General features: G+C 33.2%; 1 protein-coding gene across 1 annotated transcript in view; it reads left to right on the top strand.

Moving 5' to 3' along the window:
- LOC105307144 (ankyrin repeat domain-containing protein 26-like) overlaps positions 1–24,636 on the top strand; it is a 105,352-nt gene that overhangs the window by 51,459 nt on the left and 29,257 nt on the right. Inside the window, 8 exon segments of the mRNA XM_023524595.1 lie at positions 4,444–4,472; positions 4,567–4,639; positions 6,197–6,225; positions 6,320–6,392; positions 10,418–10,491; positions 13,803–13,981; positions 23,985–24,018; positions 24,309–24,438. Of these exon segments, the coding sequence (XP_023380363.1) occupies positions 4,444–4,472; positions 4,567–4,639; positions 6,197–6,225; positions 6,320–6,392; positions 10,418–10,491; positions 13,803–13,981; positions 23,985–24,018; positions 24,309–24,438 (621 nt within the window).

The raw sequence follows: 24,636 nt of genomic DNA, 5'->3' as shown, positions 1-24,636 counted from the left end.
TGCCTGGTCCTGAGCGGCTGAGTGGGACCGAGGCTACAGCAGCAGTAGCTGCGGCAGACACTTCTTAAAGGTGCCGTGTCCACGAGTGGACTTTCATGATAACAGAGCTGCTTGCCCTGAGCACCAATGCCAGTTCAGCTGCACAGGGACTTATAAAGGGACTCTGAGTTGTCAGAGTGAGGGCTGAGGAGAGACTGACTCTGTACAGAAATGCCAGTGGTATCCACTGTTCCTCCGTTGAGCCCTCCCTCCTCCCAGTGCACAGACACAGCGCTGCCATAGCCCTGATATCATCAAACTGGATAACGGAGGTCTCCACCCAGCTGATTCCCTGAAACCCTGCCTACCTCAGCTCACAGCCCCACCCAAGCCACATCCAGGTGTATCCTCTGCAAGTCAGGTGCTCCTTGCAAAGCAGCGCCTAGACTCACTCTTGTGGCAGCTGGCTTCGGTTTCTGGTGTGGCCTTTTGAGGCATCTACAAGCACAGCATCTGTGAGTTGCTTGCTGAATCTTAACAGATGGGTCTGGAGGGGCACAGACTTGGGCTAAATTTGGCCTGCAGCTGAACCCCTCTCAGGACTGCGCCACTGGACACCCACTACACAAATCCACACTAATAAGATGGGGAGACTTAACAGCTTTGCTTAGTACATAGAAACAGACACAGAAAGGCAGCCAAAATGGAAAGACAAAGAAGCAGAAACCATATGAGAGAACAGAACAGAGATCCAGAAATAATGAAGTCAAGCAATCTAACAGATGCAGAGTTCAAAACACTGGTTATAAAGATACTCGGTAAACTTATGGTAAGTGTAGATGAATTCAGTGAGAACTTCAATAATGATAAAAAAAAAACATAAAAATGGAAATGGAAATTATAAAAGAGAACCAGTCAGAAATGAAGAACACATTATCTGAGATGAGAAGTATATTAAATGGAATAAACAAAGTGAATAAAGAAGAAGATCAAATGACCTATATAGAGAATGAGAAAGCCAAGGGCACTCAATCAGAATGGCAAGAAAAAAGAAGTCAAGACTATAACAATAATGTAAGGAGCTTGTGGGACATTATTAAAGAAAAAAATCCATGTCATGGCAGTACCTAAATGAAAACAGGGTGTCGAAGAGCTATTTGAATAAATAATGATGGAGAACTTTCCTAACCTGGTAAAGGAAATAGACATAGAACTCCAGGATGCTCAGGGAATCCCCAAAACTAGGAAACCAAAGAGGCTCACACCAAGGCACATTTTAATTAAAATACCAAAGTTTAAATACAAGGAGAGAATCTTAAAAGCAGCAAGAGACAAGCAGTTACCTACAAGGGAGCACCCATAAGACTGGCAGTTGATTTCTGAAAAGAAGCTATGCAGGACAGAAAGGCTTGGCACAAAATATTTGACATGATGAAGACCCAGGATCTACAACCAAGATTACTTTATCCAGCAAAGCTATCATTTAGAGTTGAAGGACAGATAAAGAGCTTCCCAGACAAAAATAAGCTAAAGGAATTTATCATCACCAAGCCAGCATTAAAGGAAAAGTTGGAGGACTTCTTTAAGAAGAAAAAACATATATCAAAAACAGGAATAAGGAATGGTAATAACTACCTTCCTATCAACAAGTACCTCAAATGGAAAAGAATTAAGTGCTCCAACCAAAAGATAGAATGGCTGAATGGATAAGAAAACAAGACCCCTACATATGTTGCCTATAAGAGACTCACTTCAAATTAAAAGACACACACAGACTAAAAGGAAGGGGATGGAAAAAGACATTGCCTTCATGGATCTAGAGGGTATTGCACTGAATGAAATGGGTCAGATAGAGAAAGACAAATGTCACATGATTCATGTAAATGTGGAATCTAAAAAACAAAATCAAGAACAATTAAAGCAGAAATAAACTCAGATACAGAGAATATTTAGAGGTACTAGATGGGATGGGGGTTCGCAGGGACAAAAAAAAATGGCAAAGGGATTAACAGCTACAAATGGATAGTTGCAGAATAGACTTAGAGATGTAGAGTGTAGCATGGGGAAGATGGTTAATAATGTAATAAATATGTAAGGAGAAAAAGAAGTACTAAATATAGTGCGGTAATCACTTTGCAAGTTATGTGGATCTCTGATCACTATGCTGTACAACTGAAACTGATATATTATCATACGCCAACCATCTGAAAAAAAAATCATTGAATTGTATAATGTAAATACAAGGAACTAATTGTCTATTATATTTCAATAAAGACGAAAAAAAGAAAACATAGAAAAGAGAAATGATCAGTAGTATTTTATATCTGGTATCAGCAACAGATTAAACTGATAGTGTCACTAAAGGACCTACATTATTTGTTCTGCTTCATGATACTCTAAGACCTAAGGAAACTCAGGAAATAAAAAACAGGGGAAGAATAAAAAAGCAAATGAAGACTAAGAAAGGCAAAAATTAGAGGAAGTTAATGAAACAACAAAAGCAGATATATGCACTGGAAGTTGGTAAAATAATTCTTTAGAAAAAGTCATATCAGAGTATTAGAAATACAGAAAAAAAATATATAAAGTAAGCTTCCAGTACCAAAACTTGTCAGAGACGTACAGCAAAATGTCCTAACTCTTCCTCTTTTCCTCACTGTTGGGAAGGCATTACAGATTGAGGTACCTGATTACATAGAACTCTATTTTTGGTATCTATGTTTGAGGAAAATGTTGATACAAATAATAAACCAAAATTTAAAAAATGTAAGATTTAACTCTAATGGGTTTTTGTTGTTGTTGTTTTGGTTTGGTTTGTTGTTTGTTTGTTTGTTGGTTTTTTTTTTAATACCCTAAATTTTCCAGTTTGGAATCTGTGTACTGATTATGGATTTATTTGACCTAATATTTTTCTAATATTGCTGGTCTTCAGACTGTGCTCAGAGAAAGCGGAAAGAAAAGGCATTGGATAGTTCAAGATGTGCGAGGGACAAGAAACAGCATTATCTTGTTTTTATTTCTGAGCATGTTTATAGCAAAAGGGAAGCAAGGAGTTGAAGCAGTAGAAATAATAGATGTCAGATACTGCTGCTAAAAAGAGAGAGAAAAGGGAGTTGGGAACAATCCACAAAGGGAATGGAAAAGGAGGAAATATGAAGACCTCAGGTCTAGAAATTATTTTGAATAGGAAGGTGTATAATGAAAGGAAGAAAGGAGGAAAGGATGGCATTAGTTAGGTAATTTTGGAGTTGATGAGGAAATTTGAGAGACCTCAGTTTAGCTGGCTTTAGAATATTTGCACTGAAACAGAAGATGAGATCATGGATGCTCCAGACAACACTAGAAGCAGAAGTGCAAGAATTGGAGTAAATTGTAGCCACTCAGTTATCCTCCTCCTGCTTATCAGGTATCAAAGATATATGTTACATTGGTATTTGTTATTTGAAGGAGATTCATTTGAATATAGAAGCATTGACTCTTTAATATTAAAGTAGCTAATAATTGAATAAAATAGCTTGTTCATAAAATAGCCTCTTCAAAGGCCAGCATGATATACCATTCCAACTAATTCTGGAAACAAAAGAAATTATAGAGTTCATTACCTAAGTGCTAACATTGTTATTTTCAGAAAATATTATACTGATGTTGAAACATACAAGATTTTAACATCTAAAATGTCTTTGGCCATTTAATAAATTTTTCTTTTTAATGATACTATTTCAATATCAAACGCTGATTATGCATTATTTCTTCAATGTGTTTTATGTATCTTTTTGCATGAGTGGGTCATGAAAGTTTAAAAGATGGCTAAACTAGAGAATACAAGTAATGTAGGCATAACAGTAGCCTACATTTGCATGGAAAAAATAAATATTTCTCTTATTATTGTACAAGTAGATATCCTAGCTAGTCAATTCATAATCCTTTCTCAGGTGATACATGACTTATGCACTTGCCTGAACTCTCATGACAACTGTATACTTGCTAAATTACAGGACAAATTGAAGATCATGATGAATACTTGTAGCATAATGGTATAAATGATTCTGATGTATTGCATGACATATAGGCTGTTGCATTCTATCATCAGGTTTCACATGGATCTTGTCAGGGTCATGATTTGTTGCTCAAAAAAAAGATTACTTTTCACCCATCAATCAGCATGTTGATGTTGGTATATGCACACTGATCTAGTGGAAATATAACCTTTCTTTTGAAAGCTCAGCTGCATGTTTTGTTAAACCTATATTTCCGTTTTTTCTTCAGTATTCATAATGGATTTGCATTTATGTCTTGTTGCTGTCCTAATACTCCCTTCACTCTCTTCCCCCCAAAAATATAAACACCTAATATAGTCATTTCCCAAATCAAATATGAGTATCAGCTCTATACTAACTGAGTGCGAATGTACGGTTGGCTTTCATATTCACATATCACTGAGTATATGTCCCTTTGCATTTTTAGATTCTCTTGAAAAACATCCTCACTTGAAGGTAATAACTTTTATACTTTTTATCTTGAATAATGAAGTACAGATTGTATGAAATGTACATTAGTTTTTAATCATTTGTTTCAAAACCCATTCAGCCTACCATTGAAGTGAAAGATGCTGTGGTTAAAAATGCAGTAGAAATAAAGGATACACTAACATCCAGATCAGGTAAATTTTGTAAAACAATATTAACTCTGGAAGAAAGTACAGAAGATATTTGACATGCTCATAGTCTTCATATTCCTAATTCCTTTCTCTTTCCCTCTCTTTTCCAAGCATGATTATAGCTAAATAGAAGCAAGGGGAGGAAGCAGCAGAGATGATAGATGTAAGGTACTACTGCTAAAGAAAGAGAGGTTGGGTGGGGGGCGGGAAGAAGTGGTGAGACAATCTACAAAAAGAATGGGAAAAGGGGAAGTATCTAGACCAAAAGTATATAAATTACTTTTGGAGAAGAAAGAAGATAGTGAACAAAAGGAGGGAAGAAAGGAAGATATTAGCTAGGTAAATATAGAGTTGATGAGGAAATTTGAGAGGCCTCACTTTAGAAGGCTTTAGAATATTTGCAATGAAACAGAAGATGAGATCATTCCAGAGAACACTGGTAGCAGAAAGAAGTTCAAAAATTGGGATGAACTGTAGCCACTCACTGATCCATCTTAAGATAATCAGGCATCAAAGGTATATGTTACACTGGTTTGTGTTATTCAAAGGAGATTAGTTTGAATACAGAAGTATTGGCTGACTTTTTAAGATAGTTAATTTTTGATCAGTTAGCTGGTTCATAAAAATTTTTTAAAGACCAGCATGATATATGAAGCCCAGCTAAGTATGAAATAAAAAGAAAAGAAATTCTAGCATTTATTCCCTAAATGATAAATATTTACTTTTAATAATATTACACTGATTTTTAAACATAAAAGATTTTACTATATATTTCTCTTTCAATTAATTTTTCTTATATTAATAACCATATTTCAATGTTGTAAGCTCATTACACATTACTTCTTAGATATATTTTCTGTACATTTTGCTGAAGTGGTTTAAGATCTTTGAGGTGGCCAAATTAGAGGACAGAAGAAATTTAAGCATAGCAGTTGGGGACATTAGTATGGACAAAATGAATAGTTTTATTAAGTATTGTTCTACAAGTGTATATCCAAACTGGTCAATTCATATAACTTTCTCAGTTGCTAAATCAATTATGCATTCAACCGAATTCTCATGACAACTGTGTACTTGCTAAATCAAAGGGCACATTGATGACCATGATTAAAACTTGTAGCATAATGATATAAATGACTCTGATGATCTCAATTCAAGATATTCTGTTGTATTCTATCATCAGGTTTCACATGGATCCTATCTGGGTCATGCTTTATTCCTCTCATGAAAGATCATGTTTCACCTCATTAATCAGCATGTTGACATTGGTATAGGAAGAATGATCTTGTTTAGTGAGAATCATTGAAACATAACCTTACTTTTGAAAGCTCAACTCTCCCTTTCATTAAATTATACTTCTTTGCAGTATATATAGTGGATTTATATTTCTGTCATGTTGCTCTTCTATACTCTTTCACTACCCCCCAAAAAACACTAACCGCTACTACAGTCATTTCCAAAGCCAAACATGAGGATTCAGCTCCACACTAACTCTGCATGAATGTGTAGATGGCTTTCCTAGTCACATATAATTGAGTACATGTCCCTTTGCATTTTTAGATTCCCTTGAGAAATATCCTCACTTGAAGGTAATAACTTTTATATTTTTATCTTGAATAATTAAGTATAAATTATATGAAATGTACATTAGTTATTAATCATCTTGTTTCAAAATCCATTCAGCATCCCATTGAAGTGAAAGATTCTAATCCCAAGAAAGCAATAGAAATGAAGGATATACAAACATCCAGATCAGGTAAATTTTGTGAATCAAATTGAACTCTCAAAAGGAGTACACAAAAATATTTGACATGCTCATTGTTTTTCTATTTCTTTTTTTACAAATTTATTTGACAGATTTGAGATAAAGTAGATGTCATTTTGGTATCCATATTTGAGGAAAAAAAAGTTATTTACAAAAATAAGTAAAGTAAAATTTTAAAATGTAATCTTTAACTCTGATCTGTTTTGTTTTGGTTCAGTACTCTAAATTTTTCATGCTGGAATTTTTGTACTTATTTGAATTTCCCAGAAGTTGATGATAAAGTTTCTTCTCACTATTTTAAAATATTTATTGAGTTCCAACCTTTACTTAGAGTAAAGCTTCAGTTTCTAATATATCACTGTGTTTTAAAAGTATATCATCTAAATGTTGTCATACCGATGAGCTTATTACAACCAGTTTTTCTGATTAGCTGACTCTGTGGGTGGGGGGGAGGAGAGAGGGTGTTGTTTATGATGTCTTTGATGATTGAAAATAAAGAAGAAATTCATCATAATGAATATTTGGTAGACACAATCTTTTTAAAAAAGTAATTCTGATACTTTTAGCCTTAGGATCTTTTTTATTATATTAATAGTTTTTGAGAATATTAAATAATTTTTAAAATTAGGTTTGATATATATATAGAGAGAGACAATATTTTAAATTAAAACTGAAAATTTTCAAATACAAACACACACAGTCATACATTCCATTAGCCATTAGAAGTATGACCCCTTAATCATAGAGTTGTGATGTTACCACATTTCATGTCTGTGGAAAACTCTACTGTACACTTATACTAGAATGAGAGTGAAAAGAGCAAATAACATTTAGCATTCCTGTGAAAATAGTTTGACCTCTTGGACTCCCTAAAACAATGGATATTTGGACTCTAGGCATTCTCAGATGATACCAAGAAACACCGTTTTATGACTTATATGAGGTTCGTGGATATGAAATTATAAAGAAACCCCCCATGATAAAGCAGGCTTTTAAGCTTTACTTCTACATTTATTGCTTTTTTCTTTCACTTGTCTTAAAAAGTTTGAATCTAAGAAATTTGATTTTTTTAGAAAAGGAAAATGTGTGTGTTGTATACTCATTTTCTGTCACATGACACTCTTGGTGGATTGTGGTTGACCTAGATGTACTTACGTTTACATGAAACAATAAGGTCACCCAAGATTGTCATTGTCATATGAATTTCTGTCTATCTAAGGCTTAGGAAGTAAATTCTGAAGATATTGGTGGATTTTAAAAAGACCATTTTATTGTAATTAAGTAGTTTCTTATTAAAGGTAGTATCATTCATTAAAAGTTTTTTCAACTTAAACTTAGAATAAATGGTTAGACAGAAATTTTGATAATAACAAAAAATTTTGTACCCTGAAGAATCTTAATTACTAATAAGCAAAGGTTTTCTGGAAAATACCCCATGTGATAAAAATTGCTGAGTGACAATCATTTATTAAACTTATCTATGTGAATGACAAGTATAGGACATATAAAATAAAATATGTTGTGAAGGAGCAGTGTCCTTGGGGGTTGACAGGGACATGGCACTGCTGCTCTGGAGACAGAACTTTTACAGGTTAGTGAAATTAGTATTGCTTACATTCTAATTAATGAAAACTTTATTTTCAGATTCTTCAGATTGGGAATGTCCTAGTTTGCCCCTCTATCATGAGACCTGTCAAAGACCTGGGGATTTGAATATTGACAATAAATGTCCATTTGTATCACAATCGATGACCCCACATCAGTCAGCATCCACAGACTTTGGACAGATGACCTTGATACATAAAGATAAGACTAATATTGAAGCTGTGTTTCTAATAGGGAAGGATAGGCTCCATGACCTGCATGGATCACAGCTACCAGAAAACAGAGAGAGCAAAGAAGGTAATAAAGAAACAAAAAGAGTTCAAACCTAGACCACCACTGGGGGCTTCACCATACTTCTGAGTTTTCAAAAATCATTTTGTGGCAAAATCTAGTTTTCTTTTGTCTGTGCAACACACATCATAACATAGCAAACTCTTGGCATTTTTCCTATAACCAAGGTGACATATACCTATATAAGAAGGAAAATTGGGGAGAATAATTTCATTTAGATCAGTATTTAGCATGTGTTTGGCATTGGGTACCAAGATTTTATTTAGAACTCTAAGACTAGATGGAAAAACTAGGTAGAGATTTAAAGATTGCCAACAGACACAAAACATAGTTTCTTAGCTTTTTTTTATAGCTCTGAATTCACAAATATTAGTTATCACAATATTCAGTGTAACTGAAAAAGCACCTTTTGAAGCCAAATATTAAATTTCTTGTGTGTTTTATGATTTTATATATTTTAGAATAAGCTTTTCTAGCAGTAATGGGTATCTTTGAGAATTTGCTGTATAGTACTTCCTCTAAGTTGTATTCATAGAGTGTGTCACCTTAAAAATTTTTTTGATGAATAAATAGTTCACAAGAAATGTTGTTTTAAAGGAGAGCTGTATCACTTAAAAACAACATATGGAAAACCAATTTTAATTTTGCTATGATACTCATTCTATGGACTGACTATATCTAATATGTGTTTCACTTAATGAATCATTAATTTAGGGCCCTTTATCAGTCATATGATCAGGTCTACAGTTATAAAACATACAGTATTTTTTCACCTCTATAGTTTCACATTCTTTCCTTTTCTTAACTCTGGAATTAACATTGTCTTTACAAAAAGACTTTCAATTATCTCCTAAAGTAGTGGCTTCAAGCTATAAATTTAAAGTTATTTACATATGTATACAAGTGTTTTATTTCTTTAGGTGCTTGGTAAACACATACCCAAGGTCCCTCAACACAGAAATATGTAAAACATAAAAACTACAAAAGGAATTGAAGCAACTTAACAGAGTTCACATAGTTCATTTCACTTCTTAGTTGATAACTCTGTAAAGCCATGAGCAGAGCCTAGTTTTCCAGGTACCCGGGATTTATTCATCTAGTCATAGAATAAAGATTTATTCTGCAGTGGGTGCATCTTAAATATTTACATCTTAAATATTTCTAGAACATTGCCTTAGGCCTGGCCTGTATCATCTATATTTTACATTATTGCCTGCTAAATTGTCTCCTATTTATTCATATGCCCCTCCAATTCATCACTACCACAGCATTTAGAATGATCAACTTCCAAAGTATATTTGACCGTGAGCCACTGGTTGAACCATATTGCTGTCCAGGCATCCTAAAATTACATATATATGTCTTTTATGATCTGACTTCTACCTAACTTTCCATCTGTAGAGCTTTCTACGATCTGCCTTTCCTCTAGAATTACTGAACTGCTGGTCATGCCTGCCTCACCATCTATGTTAGACAAACTTTATGCTGTTGTATGCTTCTCCCCCTGTCTTCATAGCACAGCTTTGCATGCTCTCTGCCTTTCCTGCCCTCTACCCCTTTGATTCTGGCTAACCTCATAGTTTAAGTCTCAGCAGAGGCATTATCTCTAAAAAAGCCATTTTTGACACCTCCTGTCTTTAAACCCCAGTGCTGAGTCCTAAAAGATGAAAGATATTTGTCAAAATACTAGGAAAAACATTTCCAATATAAAGAAGGGTGTACACTGATAAAAACATTAAAATTAACAGTAATTTTGGAAACCATAAATAATGATGCAGTTGAAGCTTAGAGTGTTTTAAAAATAAATGAGCAGTTATATTGTGACTTTATATGTTGTACTGTGTTTCCAAATTTTGTTTTATTTTTGATTGTTTTTTTTTATTGATGTTGCATGAATATGAATTTGTGAATGAGTTTCTGAGGTGTTTGTATGCCTTGAACATTATGACATCTATTATTTCCTAAATAGTTTGTTAAAGTTTTAGATAATTAGAAGTATCTTTTTAAAGAGGTAAATATTCGGCTAAGGGTTAAGTTTAACTTAATTTCTCAATTCATAAAATGTTATTTTCTATTTTTCATAAAGATTTATAAATTTAACTAATATATAGATTTGTCAGCAGAACTAGACTTATCAATAACATCAGAGGAAGAGCAAGAAAGACTTGATGGAAGCCAACATAACTACCCACAGGTACATAAAAATTTAATTTGAATTTTTTGGTATAATATCATTTTCTAGGATTTCATAAGGAATCATAATTCAATTGAAATTAACTTTCAAGCTACCCATTTAGAATTAATAAATCATAATTGATGATTTAGTTTTATAACATTTTACCTAGTTATAAACTTAAAATAATGTTTGAATTTATAGTAACTTAGAGCTAAGCTTTTTCCTTGGAATTGTTCTGAATATTGTTGGCTTCTGTCATTTTTATAACTTCCATATAAGATAAAGAAGGTAACATCAAATATCGAATCATATAGTTAAAAGATGAAATTATGAACAATATAAAAATGATGGCCTTTAGGTTAGATACATGTGAAAGGAGTCATCATCCTCAGTGATTCCAAATTTGTAGGTTGATATTGCTAGTCACTAATGTCACGGTTAAAATTTATTCTGTCTTGTGATCTCTGTGTAATTGACTTCATAATCTATAGTCACGGAGAAAATGGGGTCATAAAATCAACTCAACTGACTCTTAAGAGAATCACAGCTTCCAGGATGGAATCTTTTTTTTTTTAGAGTATAAACATTTTATTACAGTATAGGAAATTAGTAATATTATAAAAAATTTTATCCACTCTTATTTGTGGATGTTAGAATATATTAGAATTGGATACAACAGATAAGTATATCAGTAAATAACACTATCACAGTATATAATTGAATTAAAATTGAGGAACTTGCTTTTCTTTCTGATCGATGTTAATAATAATTTAAAGTTTGCTCCTTCTCCAGTTGTTAATCTTTTAAAAAAACCACTCCTTAAGATATGGTGAGGTAAAATGTTTTAAATGAGGACGCTTTTGTAACATTAATAATCATTGACTCATTTTTGGTGGATTTAATATATAATAAGTTGTTTAGTTCAAATAGGGACAAAATTAGGCGTGCCAGTTCATGATTTTGTCCTAATTTAGACTAAGGCAGGTTATTTTTCACTTCTTAGTTACAATCCAGTGATTTGGGAGTACCTAAACATGGTTTTAAAAATTTAACTGTTAAATTTTAAAGATATTCTAATATTCCTTTGTCCATTCACGATTCCTCAAGGATCAAGTCATTTCACAAACATGTACCCCAGCAGGAAAGACATTTGAAAATCAAACCAAGCAAATTAGTCTTCCACTTTTGCATCTGCAAAAAATGTCTCAAGGATCAGACATGAATAAGGAATGTGATAAAGATGATATGTCTGCATATTCAGGACATCTTTATGTGCAAAGGGTTGAGGAAATGTGGATCAAACAAGGTAACTTAGAGTGGAAAAATCAGTCAAAACTCATCCCAAATGAGTTAAAGCAGACTTCTGGTGAAATTTGTGGAAAATACAAAACTACTGGTTGTCCTGAGGAAGAGCCAACACATGACAACTCTAAAGAAGGAGCAAGCTTAAGAGAAATACCTTCTAATTTGCCAAATAATATACTTCATTGTGAGGGAAGAGATGCATTTGGAGAGTCTATCTCTGCAGCATTCCAGGCATTTCCTGAACAAGAAGAACCCCATGTCGAAAATGTCTTTCCATCTCATTCAGGCTCTGGGTCCCTGGGATATGCTTTCCAGTCATCTTCTAAGCTTTGTTTAAATGAAAATAAACTACAGCTTGAGAATGAGAACAAATCAGACTATGAGCATGTTTTTAATGAAAATAAGGAGAATTTCTACAGTGATTCAGAAAATAACAATAGGAACCCAGGGGTTACACTGGAAGTGAAAGAGGACCAAGAGTTTGATATGCAGATGACAAAAGACATGAACCCAAACATCACTGACTGGAAATTCAGCGTCAAACACACTCATCAGTCTAGTGATCCACAAAATCTTCTAGATTTGGGTTTTGCTGACTTCAATGAAGTGAAACACACAATTCAAATTAAAAGGCACACTATTTCTGCTGTTACAAATACTTGTAAGGAAACAAAACCTAATCAAGATCTGCTCCAGAAGCCATCACTTGCAGATAATTGCAGCGCTAATGGCTGTAAAAGCTTGGAAACTGAATTAGAAAATGTAAGTTATGTGCTACAGTAGCACTCTACTTTGTTATCATCAAAATTACTAGTTATTAGATTTCATGTTTTGTTCCTAATGCATGCATGCTCAAATATTGGACCCTCAAATTAATCTAAAATCCAAAGAATTTCACATGACAATTTGTTCCACATCCTATATAAACATTTCAGTATATTGAGTAAAACCTATTATATATGTATATAATTTTACCAACACTCTCAGTTGTTTTTGTTAAGTCAAATCTATATATTATGTTGTTTAATAAAGTATGGTGCATTTTGACATGCATGATTTTATCAGAGAGGAAGCATAAACCCTATGCAAAATTTTCAGTATTTAGCTCTAAAGGAGAAAACTGAGTTTTGTGGTGCATTGACTTTTTAAGACAGACAAATTTGAGATATTCTCCTTCCAAAGACAAAGTGGATGAGCTCTCCCCACTACACTAAGGCATTAAATGACTTTGCAAAAGTCACACTTTTAATTATCTCATTCAGCATTGGAGAGTATTACCTCTTTCGGTGCCATTAAATGCTAGGCAATGTATCTTTAGTAGCTTTGGACGAATTATGTATGCTTTCTTGATTTCATTCCCATTATTGGTAAATATGGCCTGAAGTAGATACTTACTTCTAGACCCTCTTTCTATATAATTTTATGGCATTGAATGTGAATCTGGGGGAGCATTACTCATTTTCCAGAATTCTACATTAGCTAACGACTTATCAGATTCACTCAGCTTCTGTGTTATGGTAAACTTTGGATCATCTATTTTATGAATAACACCACGTCTTTGATCTTCCCACAAACTAAAAGAAAAACTAATTGGAAAAGGCAGAAAGAGGAAGCACAATATCACAGCCCCTAAATCTGGCTGTCTAATGCAGAATCAAGGTGGTGAAAACAGAAGAGAACAAATTTTGTGCCTCTGTCTTTTCATTTCTCTGTCTCTGCTAGTCAAATATGGGGTGTGTGTGGATGTTATGCATCACTGAGTAAATGTGAACAAGAGCACAAAGTTAAGAAAGCCTTTTCTGACATGTTGGAAAATTCTGCTTCCTTTACTGAAATAGAAATGAAGCAGAATTTACAAAAACTTCAATGATATGTAATAATAAAGTAAGCACAAAAATGTTTCTATTGATGAAAGTCATGACAATGAAACTCAGAGCCAAATGATAAAATTAATGAAAATAGAAAGGGTCTTTATAATGAAGAAAGTAATAGCAATTATTCTTAATATCGATCTTTCATTGAAGCTTGTAGAAGAAAGGAAGAAGCACAAAAATAGTGACGTGGAAGTAACAGAAAACATACGTAATGCTGCTGCTAAAGACAGCGAGGGATTAATTCAACACAGAAAGAATGGGAAAACTGATAACGAGCAATTTTCTATTATGGAAAAAGAAGATTCTGATAGGTAAGCCTATAACAATAGGTAACAGTCAATAATTGTTATTTTCCTATAAAACAAATTTTAATTTGAGTTCATATTCATAATTAACAAATTTTACATTTTTACTAGGGACATTCAGCCTTGTCTGGTAATTAGAAACATGTAAATTAACAATGAAATGCCATTTTGAAGTCAAAATGATAAATGTTTTTGAAAAATAACAGCCAGGGTTGGCAAATGGGAGAAAAGGGCATTCTCATATACTGTTGGTAGATGAAATTGATACATCTTTTTGGAAATACCAGTAATTTAGCAGTGTGTTTCAAAATTTCAAATATGTCATCCCTTCAACTGAACAGCTTCATTTCTGGAACTAGATCCTACAGGAAAACAGGATTTGTGTAAACACACACACACACAATCTAAGGGAATTTCTTATATATTATTATGCACATAAAGCATACAGTAGGTCATTATACATACTCTATACAGTTTGACATAAGTTAAGGATATATAATATGTATATATGCATTAAGGATATTTATATAAATATGTTACATCTATATATGTTAAGAATATTTATTATAAACTATGTTTCAAAAAGTTGAAGGTGTCTAAATACCTATCAATAAGGAAATAAACTATTATAACCATAAGATAATGTAGTATACAACCATTGGGAAAAAATGAAGTTAAGTCTACAGTATGCTAATCATTTCACAATTAAAGTATATTTAAGGCATTTGGTTTTATGTCCTGTCCTAACCAAATTTTGTTGGAATACCTTTAATATCTGCTGAGTTTCAACAGTAAGTTATTTGCTATAGTAGCGCTCTTCTTTGATACTATCAAAATTGCTAGTTATTAGATTTTTGTGTTTTGTTCCTAATGCGTGCGTGCTCAAATATTGGACCTTCAAATTAATCTGAAATCCAAAGAATTTTACATGGCAACCTGTTCCACATCCTATGTAAACATTTCAGTATATTGAGTAAAATCTATTAAAGCACATCAAGGGATCGATCTGCTACATCAGGTTTTGAGATGCTTTTCTGTGAAAAGCCAGATAAATATTTTAGGCATTGTGGACCATCTGGTCTCTTTTCTTGCAGTCTGAAATCTGTTATAAACAATAGGTAGATTAATGTCTCTTCACTGCCATATCCTCAGTGCCGTGAAGAAGGCCTAAAGTACTCAAATATTTACTGAGTAAAAGAAGTTAAACATATGTGTATTGTTTTACATGTTATGCTAATTCTCACTTAAACAAGACACAAGTTTGATGTGGGCTCATTTTGACAATTTTACCTGTCAATTATGTGCATTTTATAAATTCTTTTTGGCTCTTTCTAATAAGCTATATTCCCTCCTTGACTGGTTTCCCAATTAGGGAGAAAAGCCCAAGACTGTTTACTCACCTATTCTTTTACTGGTATTTATAATAGTTTTAATTACTGAAAAAATGGATCAAAGTAGTAGCATTATTTTTTCTTTTTTTATTAATTATTTTATTTTTATTATGGTGACATTGATTAATGAAATTCAGTAACTTTCACTTGTAAAATTCAACAGTAAAGCATATATATATTGCATTGTGTTCACCGCCCCCTTCTACCATGTCTACCTCCCCTCAAACCCCCTAATCCCAGTTAATCACTAGTCTATTGTCCATGTCCATGAGTGTCTATTTGTTTGCCCTGTTTGTTTGATGCTTTTAGGTTTATATCCCACATATAAGTGACATCACATGGTTTTCAACTTTTTCTATCTGACTTATTTCACTTAGCATGATTATCTCGAGATCCATTCACGTTGTCACAAATGGTAGTATTTCATTTCTTCTTATGGCTGAGTAATATTCCATTGTATATGTACCACAGCTTCTTTATTCAATCTTCTATTGTAGGACACTTCGGATGCTTTCATGTCCTGGCCACTGTGAATAATGCTGCTATGAACATCAGTGTGCAAATATCTTTTCATATATGGGTTTGGAGTAAATACCCAGTAGAGGGATTGCTGGATCATATGGGTAGATCAATTCTTAGTTTTTCGAGGAACCTCCATACTGTTTTCCATAGTAGTTGTACCAATTTGCAGTCCCGCCAGCAGTGTATGAGAGTTCCTTTTTCTCTACATCCTCTCCAACATTTGTATGACTTGTTCTGTTGATTATAGCTATTCTAACAGGTGTGAGATGGCATCCCATTGTGGTTTTGATTTGCATTTTCCTAATAGCTAATGATGTTCAACATCTTTTCACATGTTTGTTGATCATTTGTATGTCTTCTTGGGAGAAGTGTCTGTTCAGGTTCTCTGAATTTTTTTAAATTGAATTGTTTGGTTTTTTTGTTTTGAGTTGTATGTGTTCTTTCTATATTTTGTACATTAGAGACATTGTTTGCAAATATATTTACCCATTCAGATGATTGCCTCTTTACCTTGTTGATGGTTTCTTTTGCTGAGCAGAAGCTTTTTAGTTTGATGCAGACTCATTCATTTATTTTTGTTTTTGCTTTCCTTGTCGTTGAGGTCAAATCATAAAATCCTCTTTATGTCCAATGTTCATCAGTTTAGTTCCTATGTTTTCTTCTATGCAATCTATTGTTTCAGGCCTCATATTCAGGTCCTTAATCCATTTTGAGTTCATTTTGATGTGTGGTTATAGATAACAGTCTAGTTTCATTTTATATAGGTAGCTTTCCAGTTTTCCAAACACCATTTATTGAAGAGGCTCTTCTTTCTCCACTGTATGTTCTTTTGTCGAAAATTATTTGCCCACATAAATATAAGTTTACTTCTGGATGCTTAATACCATTTCACTGGTCCATGTGTCTGTTTTCCTGCCAATACCATGCCATTTTGATTACTGTCTCTTTGTAGTATAATTTAAAGTCGGGCAGAGTAATTCCAACAGCCTTGTTCTTTATTCTCAGGATGACTTTGGCAATTCGGAGTCTTTTGTTTTTCCATACAAATCTGATGATTTTTTTGTTCTATTTCTTTTAAAAATGCTGATGGGATTTTGATGGGGATTGCATTAAATTTGTATAATGCTTTCGGTAATATGGTTATTTTAACTATGCTGATTCTTCCAATCCAAGAACATGGAATATCTTTCCATTTCGTTGTATCTTCTTCAATTTTTCTAACAAGGTCTTATAGTTTTCATTATATAGGTCCTTCACATGTTTCATTAGATTTGTTCCTAAGTATTTTATTCTTTTTGTTGCAATTGCAAAAGGAATTATTTTTTCCACTTCTTTTTCTGACACTTCATTCTTAGAGCATAGGAACGCTATGGATTTTTGAACACATATTTTTGTACTCAGAAACTTTATTTGCTTATTGTTTCTAGTAGTGTTCTTGTGGAGCCTTTAAGGTTTTCCATATAGAGAATTATGTCATCCACAAATAGTGACAGTTTGATTTCTTTGTTTTCTATTTGGATGTCTTTTATATCTTTCTCTTGCTTGATTGCACTTGCCAGGTCCTCCAATGTTAAATTGAACAAACGTGGCGATAGTGGACAGCCTTGTCTTTTTCCTGATCTTAGAGGGAAGGTTTTTAGTTTTTCAACATTAAGTATTGTATTGGCTGAGGGTTTTTCATCTATGGCCTTTATTATGTTAAGGTACTTTCCTTCTATACCAATTTTGTTAAGAATTTTGATCATAAATGGATGCTATGTCTTGTCAAAGTCTTTTTCTACATCTATTGATATGATCATATAATTCTTATTATTCAACTTGTTTATGTGATGTATGATATTAATTGATTTGTGTATGTTGAACTATACCTATGTCCCTGTAATTGAGCCAATTTGATCATGGTTTATAATCTTTTTAATATGTTGCTGTATTTGGTTCACTAGCATCTTATTTAGGATTTTTGCATCTCTGTTCATGAGAGATATTTGTCTATAGTTTTCTTATTTGCGTTATCTTTATCAGGTTTTGGTATCAAGGTAATATTTCTCTTATAAAATGAGTCAGGAAATATTGCCTCCTCTTCAACTTTTTGGAACAATTGGAGAAGAACAGGTATTAAATCTTTGAATGTTTGGTAGAATTCACTGGTGAAGCCATCTGGTCCTGGACTTTTTACCTTTTGGTAGGTTTTTGATGATTGTTTCCATTTCCATACTGCTGATTAGTCTATTTAAATTTTCTAGTTCTTTTTGATTTAGTCTAGAAAGGTTTTATCTTTCTAAGTACTTGTCCATTTCTTCTAGGTTATTAAATTTGGTGTTATATACTTTTTTCATAGTATTCTCGTATGATCCTTTGTATTTCAGTGATGTCAGTCATAATTTCCCCTCTTTCATCCCTGATTTCGTTTGTGTCCTTTCTCTGTTTTCTTTAGTGAGTCTAGCCAGGAGTTTGTCAATCATATTAACCTTCTCAAAGAATCAACTCTTTGTTGCATTTATTTTTTTCTATTGTGTTTTTGTTTCAATTTCATTTATTTCTGCTATAATTTTGATTATTTCTTTCCTTCTGCTGATTTTAGGCTTCATTTGTTCCACTTTTCTAGTTTTTTAAGGTGAAGAGTTAGGTTGGTTTTGGGGGGCTCATTTTTGTTTTTGGAGATAGGCCTGTAATGGTATGAACTTTTCTCTTATGACTACTATTGCTGTGTTCCAAAAGTTTTGATATGTTGTACTATCATTATCATTCATTTCTATGTACCTCTTGATCTCTCTTTTTATTTGTTCTCTGACCGGTTATTCTTCAGTAGCATGTTGTTTAATCTCCATGTATTTGTGGTTCTTCCTGCTTTCTCTTTGCATTTGATTTCTAGTTTCAAAGCATTATGATTAGAGAATATAGTTGATATAATTTCAACCCTCTTTGAGGTTATCACTGTGTCCGAGTATGTGGTCAATCCTTGAGAATGTTCCATGTGCACTGGAGAAGAATATATAAGCAGCTGTTTGGGGATGGAAGGCTCTGTAAATGTCAATTATGGCCAGTTGTTCTAATACATCATTAGATGTATTAGATGCTATTTCCTAATTGATTTTCTGTTTAGATGATCTGTCCATATCTGACAGTGGGGTATTTAGGTCCCTTAACTAAGATAATATTTTGGTCTGTCTCTCCCTTTAGTTCTGTTAGTAATTGCTTTACATATTTCAGGGCTCCCTGATTGGGAGCATTGATATTAATAAGTGTTATGTCTTCTTGGTGCATAATTCCCTTTAACATTATGAAGTGTACCTCAGTATCTTTCTTTATCTTTTTTATTTTGAAGTCTATTTTGTCCGATATTAGTATCGCTACTCCCACTTTTCTCTGAATGCCTTTTGCTTGGAATATCATATTTCACCCTTTCACTTTGAGTCTATATTTGTCTTTCGAACTGAGATGTGTCTCCTGGAGGCAGCATATGGTTGGGTTTTGTTTTTTGATCCATTCTGCAACTCTGTGTCTTTTTATTGATGAGCTCAGTACACTTACATTTAAGGTGATTATTGAAATATGAGGTCTTCTTATAGCCATTTTATCTTCTGCTTTCTGGTAGCTCGGTGTTTCCATTGCTTCCTTATCCTCGTGATTCTGTTTTCTTCATTTTGGTTGACTTTTGTGGCTTTTGCCTCTGGTTCTTCTTGTTGTATGTTATGTACTTTGCTTCTGAATCTTTGGCATGTAGTTACCATTATGAATATGTAAGAGATAGTTTACATATATATATAATATATATATATATTATATATAACATATATACAGTATATATAATATACATACAGTAGTTCCTTTTCTTCTCCATTTGCCGTATCTCCATTCCCCTTTTCCAATTTGGATCTTTGAATTCTCCCCTTTTCTGTTATTGTTGTCTCAATTTGTCCCTATATGTTCTTAACATTCCTAAGTACCTTGCAATAGCAAATCTCATCTTATGTTTAAGCTTATAAGGCCCTGTTCTTAGTAAGGGTTGCACTCCTCTACTATCTGTCTACTAGTCGCTTTACTCATGGTTATGTATTTTTTGTCATTTTAGGTGAGCTGACCCCTTTCGGTATTTCCTATAATGTGGGTCTCGTACTGGAGAATTCCTTCAATTTTTGTATGTCTGGAAAGGTCTTAATTTCTCCTTCATATCTAAAGGAGAGCTTTGCTGGATACATTATTCATGGCTGGTTGTTCCTTTCATTTAAAAGTTTAAATATTTGATTCTACTCCTTTCTGGCTTGTAAGGTTTGTGCTGAGAAATCTGACAATAATCTAATGGGTTTTCCTTTATAGGTGACCGTCTCCTTTTCCCTGGCTGCCTGAGAATTATTTCTTTGTTGTTGATTTTTGATAATTTTAATACAACGTGTCCTGGAGAAGGCCTTTTTGGTTGAGATAATTGGGCGTTCTGTTGACTTCTTGAATTCCAAGCTCCAGCTCATTCCTTAGATTTGGGAAATTCTCATCAACTATTTGTCTGAAAATGCTTTCTAATCCCTGCTCCTTTTCCTCACCTTTGATAATGCCCATTATTCTTATGTTTCATCTCCTGATGGTATCAGCTAGTTCTTCTATTTCTCTTTCATTATTTTTCATTCTTTGGTCTCTCTCTTCTTACTTCTGATTTATTTCTAGATTTCTGTCTTCAATATCACTGATCCTTTCCTCCATTTGGTTGACTCTATTTCCCAAGCTTGCTATTTCATTCTTCATCTCTTTTAATGTGTTCTTCATCTCCAGAAGTTCTCTTTGGTTCTTTTTGAGGGTTTCAGTCTCCTTGCTGAAAAACTCATTCTGCTGATCTATTTGTTTCTCCAATTCCTTGTATTGTTGATATGAATTATTTTGGATCTAATTGAGTTTTTTCAGAAGTATTCAGAAGAATTCTCTTGTCATTTAAGTTTCATATTTCTATGTCTGTAAGCTTATTTTCTGGAGATTTTTCTCTTTCTTTCTGAGATTCCTTGTCACCTTGATTGTTCATGGTGTTTAATGGACTATTTCTCCATCTGGGCATTAAAGGATGCATATTCTGCTTTTTTCCAAAAAGATTTATTATATAGTGGTCTCTTTTTAGCCTGTTGCTAAGAAGGCATTTTTCTTTTGGTTTCCAGTAGTTGGCATTTAAGCCTCTTGGGTCCTTGCTTTATATAAAGCTTAATAATACCTTTTTTTCTCATAGATATTCAATCACACTTGTTACCCTTAGTCTCAGTCCCCTTCATTGTTTACGACAGTTTTGGTAGCATTTGCTCAGATTCCCCTGGTGCTACACGGTGTTAGGTCTTGGAGAATATGGAGGGAGGTGCCTCTGGTGGGGGGTTAGGGGCTGTGGCTCAGCCTCGCATCTTGCAACCCCGGATTGTAGTAATCAACTATTGCTCCCCTGCCTTCACCACTTCTCTGCTTTCTGCCCTGATCCCTGGGCACTACTGCTATGTGGAGCTCACAGCTCTTCCAGGCAGCACTGCTCAGGGAACCCACTGCACCTTCTCTCCTCCTTACCTTCTCCCATACCCCTCCTCCTGCTGAGAGTTTCAGTTGTGAAAGGCAGCTACTTTGTTTCTTTCAGTCTACCACCTGACTCCTGCAGTTCTGACCTGCAGTAGCTCTTATTCACAGATCTCTCCCTCTACATGGTTTTGTGCAGGTTGGGTGTTTTTTGTTAAGTTTTAGATGTTTAGCTTATTGTTGTCTCAAAGGGAGGGATCTGGGCACATCTCTTACTCCACCATGTTCCTGACATTACTCTTATATTAGCATTAGATACAAGGCTAAAAGTATACAAAAATTACCTGATCACATCATTTACAAACAAAATCATAACAAATGAAATTATTGCTATTTTTGAACTATATGTAATGACATATGGCTATATCAAAAATTTGGAACTTAACTTTTTTCCAGCTTTATCGAGATATGATTGACATATACCCTTGTCTTATATGTTTAAGTCATACAGTATGTTCACTTGATGCACTTATGTTGCTAAATGGTTACCACAGTAACATTAGTTAACATTTCCATCACTTCACATAATTATCATTCCTTTTTTGTGGTGAGAACATTGAGATCTACTCTCATAGCAACTTTCAAGTATATAATATATAATATTGTTAACTATAAACACTATGCAGTACATTAGATTCCCCAGAACTTATCATCTTATAACTGGAAGTTTATACCCTTTGACCAACATTTCCACATTTCCCCTATGCTTCCGGTCCCCAGCTACCACCATTCTACTCTCTGATTCTATGAGTTCAGCTTTTTTCAATTCCACATACAAGCGAGATCATACACTATTTGTCTTTCTCCATGTGACTTATTTACTTAGTATAATGCCCTCGAATTTTATCCCTATTGTTGTAAATGGCAGGATTTCCTTCTTCATGGCTGAAAAAGATTCCATCAAATCTGTGTGAATGTGTATATATACACACAGACAGACTATATCTTCTTTATTCATTCATGTATCAATATATACTTATTTTTAACATGTCTTGGCTATTGTGGATAATATTGCAGTAAACATAGGAGTGTAGATATCTCTTTGAGATCCTGATAAGAGAGAGATGGAATGTTCTGTAAGTGTCAGGTCCATGTGGTCTAACGTATGATTCAAGTTTGACAATGTGCTTGTTTTATGTCTGGTTGATCTATCCATTGCTGAATGTGGGGTACTGAGATCTAATTTTATTGTATTGTTGTCTATTTCTACCTTTAGATTGGTTAGTATATGGGATAAGCAATAGAGAAATGGATGATGACTAAGGAAGAATGTGGAGTTTAAAGGAGGTTTATTCATTTGTTTTTCTTATTTAAGATGAGAGCTTTTAGACTGTGTTTATATATTGTTGGAAATGATCCAGTAGAGTTCATGTTTACTAAATTTAATTTTGTTTGCATTTTCAAGTATTAGAGAACTGGTTGATTGAATTATATTATCTTGCAAATATTATATCAAACTAATTGTCGTGCTTTTATTCATATAGAAGTAGATTCTGTTCATATAGAAGTATAGAAGTAGATTCTGGGGAAAAGAGGAAGATTTTATTTACATACAATAGAAACATAAACTATTAACAATCTATTCTTGATTGTTATTTTTGGCTTATCAATTTCTAAAGTATAAAAACCACACTTTCTCTACCAACAGTGTTAGTAACACATATTGTGTGCTCAATAAGTATATGTCAAATGTGTGAATAAACAGTTGAATAGATGAATGAATGCCCATTGGGGAATTTGTTTAGGAAAAAAAGCATTTTTAGTTTATTGAAATAATATGTCGATATTGCCCACATATAAAACCTTTTAATTTTTCTTTTAAAAGAGTGTAATATTCAGAAATTGTTATTTATAATTATAGCTAGAAATGGAATAATGCTATTGATTCATTTGCTATCATAGTCCTTCAAAAATACTTCAAAATAAATAGTACTTTCCAAGCATAATGTGAAACATATGTTTTGAAGCCAGATGTCCTTGGTTTGAATTCTTGTTCCGCTATCAACCAGCTGTATGGACTTGGAAAAGTTCTTTAGCCTTTCTGTGCCTTATTTTCTTACTTTGTAAAGTACCGAAACTATTGCCTACCTCCCAGAATTTTTTTAGGATTAACATGTCCTTAAAACATGTAAAGTGCCCATAATAATGCCTAATAGTTGCCTGATAAGTCCTCAAAATCTAATATCATAATTATTAAAAGAATTTACTTCATATAAGTAGTTAAGTAATATTTTCCAAATAGAAGTTAGTACCAGTAAATGCATTTTCTTAAAAAAATGAAAATGATAATAAAATACACTGGTATAGTGCTTCTTCTTATCTAACAATGCAAGTAACAACCATTATGTTTTTCCTTTGGCTTTGTCTGTCAGCTTGATCTAAATTTAATATTTTGTGTTACTATTATTAGCAGTATATTTTCTTTGTCCCTTAATGTTATTCTTTTAATATATTGTTTATCCCCCTTAGAGAAAATTAGCTACAAATGCAGAGATTTTATATAAGGAACAATAGGTTTAGATAGTCTTTATATTTTAAGTATTTAATATTTGCTTGAAAAGAATTATTTATTTCTCTAGGTCTGCAAAGAAAACATCTAATGAAGAGAACAAGGTATTGTAAAATATAAATTATCAAAAATATTACCTGTAGCAAAAAATATATATTGTAAAAGACATAGCAAAAAATAGAAAATCTTTCTTTGTTGTAGAGACATTTACTTTGAAAAAGTAATTTAGTACACTCATTATTGATAAAGGTCTCTTTTTGCTAAAAATCAGTTCTTTTAAAAATGCCTGTGTTTTTGATTTTATAAAAAGGTGGATATTTATCACCTCTGTACACTTAGTATATATTGTCAACATTTTGGGGACATTTCGAATAACAGTATTATTTATTTGTAGGTCAAAGAGCAAATTAATTCTGTGGATGACCTCCAAGATTTAACTCAGTGTTTTGAAACAGTAGCAGAATATTGCAAGTTGCCTTACTTTAATTATCAGAAATCTGAACAACTTGGCACAGATTATAAAGGTAGGACCATACTATAAATATAAAGCTTTGGTATGTATTTGGTAGTAATATAAGCACACCTTGTCTGCTATTGCACCATAGATCATGGATGTGTTGTAGAGCTTTTTATCTTTTGTATTTTTTAGAAACATGTTTTCTATTAAAATAAAATGAGAGCAATTATATACGATCAGCCTAGGAGCTATGAGCATCTCCACT

This window comes from Pteropus vampyrus, unplaced genomic scaffold (genome assembly GCF_000151845.1).
Source record: "Pteropus vampyrus isolate Shadow unplaced genomic scaffold, Pvam_2.0 Scaffold481, whole genome shotgun sequence".
NCBI lineage: Eukaryota > Metazoa > Chordata > Mammalia > Chiroptera > Pteropodidae > Pteropus > Pteropus vampyrus.
Note: the sequence above shows the minus strand (reverse complement) of the source record. Positions and strands in the feature narration are given on the sequence as shown.